The sequence below is a fragment of the Orycteropus afer genome, unplaced genomic scaffold (genome assembly GCF_000298275.1).
Source record: "Orycteropus afer afer isolate SDZICR_OR568_19922 unplaced genomic scaffold, OryAfe1.0 scaffold00032, whole genome shotgun sequence".
Lineage (NCBI taxonomy): Eukaryota > Metazoa > Chordata > Mammalia > Tubulidentata > Orycteropodidae > Orycteropus > Orycteropus afer.
The window spans coordinates 4,684,573-4,694,478 of NW_006921619.1; the positions used below are offsets into that span (position 1 = coordinate 4,684,573).

Sequence of the window (9,906 nt, forward strand, 5' to 3'; positions counted from 1 at the left end):
ATTGTTGGGGACCAAGAAAAAGACCCCCAAAAGAACATGATTGCAAGGCACATGTTCTAATTACAGTGAAGAGATGACAAGGCCTCTCTTGTGATTTGAGTGTTTGCTTTTAGACATGGCAAGGTCTCTCTCACTGTTAAATACTTAATCAGCAAAACATCAAAGTATTAAAAGTAGATGTTATTCTCCATGTTTTTTATCTCATTGGGATGTTTCATACTTTGGGTCATTGTATCCTAGTAAACATTTATCGTTTTACACTCCTTATTCCTGAGAAGATTTCTGTGATTGCTTTAATGACCACCTGTTGTCCTTGAACATGTAGAGGAGTAAAACTTTAGCTCTGTAGAGAATAAGCTGACTGTACATAGGGCGTCCGCCTGGCCCCCCTTCCTTAATAAATAAAAAAAGAAAACTATTAATCCTTTCATGTTGCTTCATTTTGTGACCTGTGCAGTTTTGCTAGACGCAGCACCAGATACAAACCTAAATTCATCAAGAAGGCAGCTCAAAGAGATATAAACAATTACAGTAAAACCTGCAAAAGCTGGAACCTGTAAAGGTAGGAACCTGTCAGAAAAGGAGAGCACAAGTATTTTCCATTCACAGCAATAGGAAAGTGGTAAGACTGCAACCTGTCAAAGGTGGAAAACTTTCAAGATCAAGAAAAACAAGGCAGCCCCATCAAGTCCCAGCTCTTACAGGCTTCACTGTAACTCTAAGGAGGGTAAAGTTACCAAACACGAGCAAGCTTCTCTCCTCCACAATATAACCTCTAAGGCAGGAAGGTGACCAATATATGAAACATCCGAAACTAATTAAAACAAGAGTTTTATTCATAAAAAATATGGTTAATTATCCAGACCATTCCATTCCTCAAACATTCTAATTAATTACAATTTAAAATCTACATTGAAATCTCATTATACAGCTACTCACTCAAAGTCAGTTGTATGCATGCTTTGGAGATATTGCAGGTTTGGTTCCACACTATTGCAAAAAAGTGAGTATCTCAATAAAGTGAGTCACATGAAATTTTTTATTTCCCAGTGCATATGAAAGTTATGATTACACTATACTAATATGCTACATTAGTCTATTAAGTATGCAACACTACTAGAAAAACTTTGAAATATTGTGAGAATTACCAAAATGTGACACAGAGACAAGAAGTGAGCACATGCATTTGGAAAAGTGGTGCTGATAGAGAGACATGCTTGATGCAGGGTTGCCACAAACCTTCAATTTGTAAAAAATGTTAGCATCCACCAACTGCAATAAAGCCAAGTGAAACAGAGTGTGGTATGTGCTTGGATCACAGAGTAGATTTTTGTACATTTCATCTAGAAGGAACATAGCTCTGTTGTGTCCTCTGTAAGGCAGCTCAGACCATGAACACCCTCGTCATCTCCAATGCTGGAATGAGGCCTAATAATTACATTACTGTTGGCAAGTAGCTATCCAGTAGGACTTTTCTGGGGGTGGGGAGGATGGGAAACACTAGTTTCCGAGAATTCTGATGTGAAAATCAGAGTGAATGAGGTTTACATTAAGGAGAAGCTGTAAAGCCTGAAAGGTCTCTTAACCAGAAGCCTTTAGAATGGAGATTGACACGTCCCATGCTGAGCCCTAATGCCTCCAGGTAGATTGACATGTCCCATGCTGAGCCCTAATACCTATAGTAAATGTCCCATACCTCAGAGCCTTTTATCAGAAATCTGCATGGCTCCAAGAAGCCTCTCACCCACCTTTGAAGACTATGAGGGCTCTCACCCCTGGGTTTTCGCAGAGAATATGCACATATCAAAGAGATCCGCCTGGCCCGAGAAATCTCTCACTCACCTTTGAAACCGGGGGAATTCCAACCTGCCCCAAATTCCCAAACCCCTATCATAAAAACCAAATTATCTACTCCACCCTATGTTTCTCTATAAATATTTCTTAATGTAAGAGCACGGGGTCTTTTGCTCAACCCACTGCGAGGGTGAAAGCAAGGACCCTAACTTAAGTTAGCTAATAAACTTTCCTATTGCTTTTTGCATTGTTGCATGTTGGCAATTTATTCACCCCGAACTACTCCTTCATAACCTGGGCACAACAAAGCTTATGAATTTCTTTACAAGGTCCTTACCCCTGGGGCCTCCTCAATGATCTTCTGATGTCTCCTCTGTACACTGCAGTCTCTTTCAAATAAATACACAGCATTGCCATGGTGGTCACCAAACACCTGGACTTCAACATGCCTATTTAAAAGCAAACACACAGCTTAATAGACTTGGTTAAGAGTGACATCATGAAGCCAAACTGTAGGGCAAGATGACCAAGACTCCCCTCAGTATTTTTTTTTTAAATAAGAAGAGAGATCTTTACCTCCAAATAGAGGTTACAGATTTTAAAGAACTATAGTTACTCTTATAATAATTTAATGAAAAGGTTTCTATTTGGGGGATGAACTTTAAAGAAAGAAAGAAAAATTACTTTCCTAACTAGAACAAAACTAATTTTAAATGGGGGGAGGGGAAGGGAAAAGGAAATTATTAAGAAAGCACAAAGATAACAATTAAAATCACCTTTATTTCCATCACTCAAAGTTAATTCCTATTTATAGTTTAGTGTATATCTTTTTAGATCCTTTCAATGCATATAAATAAGTGTGTTATGTTAAAAATAGAGCATTAGGATTATACTTTACAAAAGTTTTATAACTTGCTCAGAAAGGGGAAAACTTTAAATTTTATTTATTTTGTTGTTGTTGAGAATATACACAGCAAAACAGACACCAACTCAGTTTCTGTGTGTACTGTTTAGTGACACTGATTGCATTCTTCGAGTTGTGTAACCATTTTCACCCTTCTATTTTGAGTTTTTACTCCTTCATTAATACAAATGCATTGTCCCCAAGGTTCCTATCTAATCTATCAAGTTCCAATTGGCAATTTGACCCCACATGGATAGTTCTTGAAAAATCATAATGCTCAAAGCAGCCTTTTTTTACTAGTTGTTAGGTGTCATCGAGTTGGCTCTGACTCACATCGACCCTATGCACAACAGAATGAAACAGTGCCTGGTCCTGTGCCAGCCTCACAATCCTTGCTATACCTGAGCCCATCATTGCATCCACTGTATCAGTTCATCTCATTGAGGGCCTTCTCCATCTTTACTGACCCTTCACTTTACTAAGCATGATATCCTTCTGAAAGGAATGGTCCCTTCTGACAACATGACTAAAGTAGGTGAGACAAAGTCTGGCCATCTTTGCTTCCAAGAAGCACTCTGGCTGCACTTCTTCCAGGACTGATTGTTCTCTTGGCACGGTACTTTCGGTATTTTCTGTCAACACCACAACTGAAAAGCATCTACTCTTCTTCGGTCTTCCTTGTTCATTGTCCAGCTCTCATGTGCCTATGAGATGATTGAAAATATCATGGCTTGGGTTAGGCACACCTTATTCTTCAAGGAGACATCTTTGATCTCCAGCACTTTAAAGAGGTCTTTTGCAGCAGATTTGCCCAGTGCAGTACGCTATCTGATGTCTTGACCATTGCTTCCATGGGTGTTGACTGTGGAACCAAGAAATATGAAATCTTTAACAAATTCACTCTTTTCTCCATTTATCATGATGTTGTTTATTGGTCCACTTGTGAGGATTTTCATTTTCTTTATACTGAGAGGTAATCCATACTGCAGACTGAAGTCTTGAATCTTCATTAGTAAGTGCTTCAAGTCATCCTCACTTTTAGCCAGCAAAGTCGTATCATCTGTGTATCACAGGTTAATGAATCTTCCTCCAATCCTGATACCATGTTCTTCATATAGTCTAGCTTCTCGGATTATTTGTTCAGCATACAGGTTGATTAAGTATGGTAAAAGGATACAACCCTGATACACTCCCTTCCTCATTTTAAACCATGCTGTTCAAATGATAGCCTCCTGGTCTATGTACAGGTTCCTCATGAGTACAATTAAGTGTTTTGGAATTCCCATTCTTCTCATTGTTATCCATAATCTTTATGATCCATACGATTGAATGCTTTTGCATAGTCAATAAAACACAAGTAAACATCTTTCTGATATTCTTTGCTTTCAGCCAAGATCCATCTGACATCAGCAATGATATCCCTTGTTCCACGTCCTCTTCTGAATCCAGCTTGCATTTCTGGAAGTTCTCTGTCAATATACTGCTGCAACTGTTTTTGAATTATCTTCAGAAAGATCTTACTTGTGTGTGATATTAATGATATTGTTCTATAATTTTCACATTCTATGGGATCACCTTTCTTTGGAATGAGTACAAATATAGATCTTTTTCAATCAGTTGGCCAGGTCACTGTCTTCCAAATTTCTTGGCATAGACAAGTGAGTGCCTTGAGACAAGTGATGTTTTGTTGAAACATCTCAATGGGTATTCCATCAATTCCTGAAGCCTTGTTCTTTGCCAAGTCATTCAGTGCAACTTAGACTTCTTCCTTCAATACCACAGGTTCTTGATCATATGGCACCTCCTGAAATGGATAAACATCAACCAATTCTTTTTCGTACAGTGACTGTGTATTCCTTCCATCTTCTTTTGATGTTTCCTGCATCATTCAATATTTTCCCCCATAGAATCTCTCAATATTGCAACTCGAGGCTTGAATTTTTTCTTTGATTCTTTCAACTTGAGAATGCTGCATGTGTTCCTCCCTTTTGGTTTTCTAACTCCAGGTCTTTGCACATTTCATTATAATAATGAAAAGACTATGTCTTTTCGAGCTGCTCTTTTAAATCTTCTGTTCAGCTCTTTTATCTTGTTATTTCTTCTATTTGCTTTAGCTACTCTCCATTCAAGGGCAAGTTTCTGAGTCTCTTCTAACACCCATTCTGGTATTCTCTTCCTTTCCTGTCTTTTTAATGACCTTTTGCTTTCTTCATGGATGTTCTTGATGTTATCCCACAATTCCTCTGTTTTTTGGTCATTGGTGTTCAATGCATCAAATCTGTTCTTTAGATAGTCTCTTAAATCAGGAGGGATATAATCAAGGTCATATTTTGGCTCTTGTGGACTTGTTTTAATTGTCTTCAGCTTCACCTTGAACAAGCATATGAGCAACTGATGGTCTATTCCACAGTCCACTCCTGGCCTTGTTTTGTCTGAAGATATCAAGCTTCTCCATTGCCTCTTTCCACAGATGTAGTCAATCTGATTCCTGTGTACTCCATCTGGTGAAGTCCACATGTGTTGTGTTGTTGTTTGTACATGTTTGTGTTGCAGAGGAAAGGTATTTGCAATGAATAAGCAATTGGTTTTGCAAAATTTTATCATGTGATCTCCAGCATTATTTCTATTACCAAGGCCGTATTTTCCAACTACCAGTGATTCTTCTCTGTTTCCAACATTTCCACTCCAAACACCAGTGATAATCAACACATCATGATTGCATGGTTGGTCAATTTCAGACTGCAGAAATTGGTAAAAAGCTTCAATTTCCCCATCTTTGGCTTTGGTGGTTGGTGCATAAATTTGAATAATAGTATTAACTGGTCTTCCTTGTAGACATATGGATATTATCCTATCACTGACAGTATTGTACTTCACGATAGATTTTGAAACATTCTTTATGATGATGAATGTCATGTCATTCCTCTTCAATTTGTCATTGCCAGCATAGTAGATCATATGGTTGTCTGATTCAAAATGGCCCAAACCAGTCCATTTCAGCTCACTAATGCCTATGATATCCATCTTTATACGTTCCATTTCATTTCTGACAACTTCCAATTTTCCTAGATTCATACTTCATACATTCCATGTTCTGATTATTAACAGATGTTTGCAGCTGTTTCTTTGCATTTTGAGTCATGCCACATCAGCAAATGGAGGTCCCAAAACCTTTACTCCATTCACATCAATAAGGTCAGCTCTACTCTAAAGAGGCAGCTCTTCTCCAGTAGTATTTTGAGTGTCTTCCAACCTGAGGGGCTCATCTTCCAGCACTATATGGGACAATGCTTCAGGGCTATTCATTGAGTTTTCCAGTAATATATCAGACAGTGTTTCACCACTATTCATAAGGTTTTCACTGGCCAATTCTTTGAGAAGTGGTTGGCCTCTTCCTTCCTCTGTCTTAGTCTGGAAGTTCCACTGAAACCTGTCCACTATGGGTTACCCCGCTAGAATTTGAAATACTGGTGGCATAGCCTCCAGCCTCACAGCAACACACAAACCACCACAGTATGACAAACTGACAGATGAGCTTTTTACTAGTTAAGGTAAGCTATTGTTTAGTTTTAAGAAGAGTTCAAGGGATATTTTTAGTTTAAGGTTTAGAGATTATCTCAGGGCAACAGTTTCAGGGATCTATCCTCCATGGCTCCAGAAAGTATAGAGTCCATGAGAATTTGAAATTCTATTCTGCATTCCCCCCCTTTTGATCAGAATTCTTCTATGGAAATCTTTCATCAAAATGTTCAGTAATGGTAGCCGGGCACCATTCAGTTCTAGTCTCATAGTAAAGGAGGCAGTTAGTCACACATTCTGTATCCTCCTCCTATTCTTTCTCTTCTTCCTCTGTTGCTCCAGTGAATAGAGACCAATCAACGTTGTGTTCTGGATAGCTACTTGCTAACTTTTAAGACCACAGGCACTACACAGTGAACTAGGAGTTAGAACAGAAACACTGAACACATTAGACCAATTAACTGAGATGTCCCGTGAAACTATGACCATAAACCTCCACACCAAGGAACAAAATCCCATAAAGTGTTTGGTTGTACATAAGCAGCTTCAGTGGCTATTCTTTTTATTTACTTTGGTCTCTATATGTTTGTCTTTTCTTGTCTTTTGTGTAAGTGAAGTCAAACAATATTTGTCATTTTGTGATTGGCTTACTTCATTCAGCATAATGTCTTCAAGCACCATTTATATTATAGCATGTATCCTAACTTCATTTTTCGTGGTTCAGTAGTATTCCCCTATATGGATGTACCACATCTTGTTTATCTATTCATTTGCTGATGGACATTTAGGTTGTTTCTAGCTTTTGGCTATTGTGAATAGTGCTATAATAAACACTGGTGTACAAATCTGTATTTGAGTCTCTTCTTTCAAGACTTTTGCATAAACCTAGGGATGGAATTGCTAGGTCATATGGCAGTTCTATTTTCAGTTTTTTGAGGAATTGACACATTGTTTTCCATACTGGCTGTACCATTTGAATACCTACCAGCAATGGATAAGGGTTCCAATTTCCTGATCCTCACCAACATTTGTTATCTTGTTTTTGTTTTCAAATCAGTTATTCTGGTGGGAATATAACGGTATCTTATTGTGGTTTTGATTTGCATCTTTATGATAGCTAAAGACACTGAGCATCTTTTCATGTGTTTGGTGGACATTTGAATGTCTCTTTGGTGTATCTATTCACGTTCTTTGCCCTTTTTAATGACTGGGCTAGTTGTCTTTTTGTTGTTGAATGACCTGCTTTTACTACTTATGTCTTCCACGTCAATAATCTGGCTCTACTTTTTCACTATTAATCAGTTCTACTTGCTTCCTTAGGAAAAATTCCTTAAGGTGTAATTATTGGGTCAAAGAGTTTGCACATTTTTAGGCTTTTTACACTTGCCATATAAAAAGTTGGTTTCCATTTAAACTTTCACTACAGAGAGGTTGAAAAAGGTACCGCATTTTAACACAAATAACATGGACTTTACACAGTTTCCAAACAATAAACCCTCCCCCCTCCCCCTACACGGTAGTTTCCTACGCATGGTATATGCATGTGCACATTTATATATGCAGGCATGTTATATGAGAAAAATACAGTACCTGTTTCACAAGCCTCTTCCCAACACTGGGTATTATCACCTTAAAAAAAACCTTTATTTTATATCCTAAAACAGTATTGTTTGTCTTAACCATTTCTTCAGTTTCTAGAAAGATCAAACTGTTTTCCTTTATGGCTGTTGGCCACATATATTTCTTTATTTCTTTGTAAACTGTTAACTCATGTCTTTGCTCATTTTCTGTTGGAATATATTTTTGTTTGTTACTAGTGTGAAATCACTTTTTAGCTAATAAAGATGCTACATCTTTGCTTCTTAAATGTTTCTCCATTTTGTCTTCTGTTATCTTTTAAGGTATTTCTGATCTACAGGAGTTTTTAAATTTTATGAAGAAAAACCGTAAAATCGATGTTCTCCTTTGCCATGTTTTGTTTTTGGCTACTTGCTTAAAAGATCTTTACTATCCTGAAATCAAATAAACATTTGCCTACATGGTCTTCTTTGTTTTCATTTTTTACACTTAACTCTGGAATATACCTAGGATAAATTTGGTGATTAGGGTGAGGATCAGACTTTATTTTTCATCCCAGTCCCATTTACTCCCTTACTTTTGTTATGTCACCAGTCTGGTTACCTACTGTTACTAACAGACCACCCCAAAAGTTAGTGGCTTAAAACAATTTAACATAGTATTATTCTGTGGTTCTGTGTGTTGACTGGACTCAGCTGAGTAATTCTTGAATGGAGTCTCTCATGTGGATGCAGTCAGATAGTGGCTAAGGTGGCTGAGGTTGGTGTCATCTGAAGGCTGCATGGAACTGGACATCCAAGGTGGCTTCTAACTTACATGGCCTCTTTCTACAACACAGTGACCTACACCTCCTACATGGTGGCCCAGGGTTCTAAGAGGCAGAAAACAGAAACTGCCAGGTCAGTCAAGGACTCCTTCAAGAACTGGAATTATCACTTACAAATACTCTACTGATAAAAATAGTCACTGGGTCTGCCCAGACCTAAAGTAATGGCCTGTTTTTCTGTTAATGTAAAAATCAATTGATAAAATAACTAAAAAAAATTTTCCTGATATTTATTGGGCTTATGAAGGTGGGCACTGCGGTGTAGTGAATTACATGGTATGGCTTTTCCAGTCATAATCTTTGTAACTCCTACTGGATTTACTGGGTGAGACCATGCAATTTAAACTCCTGATTGTTAAAACCATTCACCTGGGGTATTTCTGTTGGAGCAGCATGAAGTAATCATCTGGGAAAGTTTGCCCTGTCTTAGGTATGTAGAACTCTGATGTTGGGATTGGTTAGTTTTGCCACTCTGCCAGCTTAAAATGAGTCCTCCTACAGGCAGAGGGAAAGAATCTCATTGGTAGCTAAAAGAGACACTTGGCTGAGAGAAACGTCCAGCTGAGAGACGGCGGTAGTGGAACCAAGAGGCACAGGACAGAGTGGCAGGCTTACCCGGCCCACAGAGGCAGAGGCCAGGCCAAGAGGCCAAGGGCCAGAGATGTGTGTCTAAGGGTACAGCAGAGGGGGAGACTGTCCTGATCGAGGAGCTGTATCCTGAGTACATTCCTGAACTTGAATTGTAGCCTGTTGCTTCCCTTATAAACCCCATAATCTGTGAGTTCTGTGTGGCCACTGCAGTGAATTACTGAACCCAGCAAAGAGGTGGTGGATGCTGCAGGTGGATGTCAAGGTTGGTAAGAGGGCTGGAGGGTGGCAGCATGTCTGACCTCATAGCAACAGGCCTTGGGCTTATGGTGATCTGTCTTTCTCTTGTGTAGTTAGTTAGAGGAGGTCAAAAGATGCTGCCTCCCTGCCCCTTTAGCAGGCATCTTTTCAGGTATTTTTTACATTGTAGGTCTCCTGTCCTGAAAATTGACTATTCAATTCCTTATCCCTGTTTTCCTATTGTGTTAACTGCTTTTTTCTTGTTGATTTATTAAAGTTCTTTACACATTCTGGATAACGACTCTTTGATATAATTATTTTCTCCTAGACTCTCTCTTCTCTTAATTTGCAATTCTAATGTAGTCAAATTTATCAGCTTTTTCCTTGACAGTTTGTACTTGTGACTTGCCTCTACTCTGAGATCACATACATAGTCTCATATATATATATATATATA

At 38.4% G+C, this 9,906-nt stretch overlaps 1 protein-coding gene across 1 annotated transcript in view; it reads right to left on the reverse strand.

The window, feature by feature from the left end:
• MCCC1 (methylcrotonyl-CoA carboxylase subunit 1) overlaps positions 1 to 9,906 on the reverse strand; it is a 106,459-nt gene that overhangs the window by 38,016 nt on the left and 58,537 nt on the right. Inside the window, exon 8 of the mRNA XM_007935907.2 lies at positions 2,132 to 2,243. Coding sequence (XP_007934098.1) covers positions 2,132 to 2,243 — 112 coding nt within the window. The remainder of the gene's footprint in view (positions 1 to 2,131; positions 2,244 to 9,906) is intronic.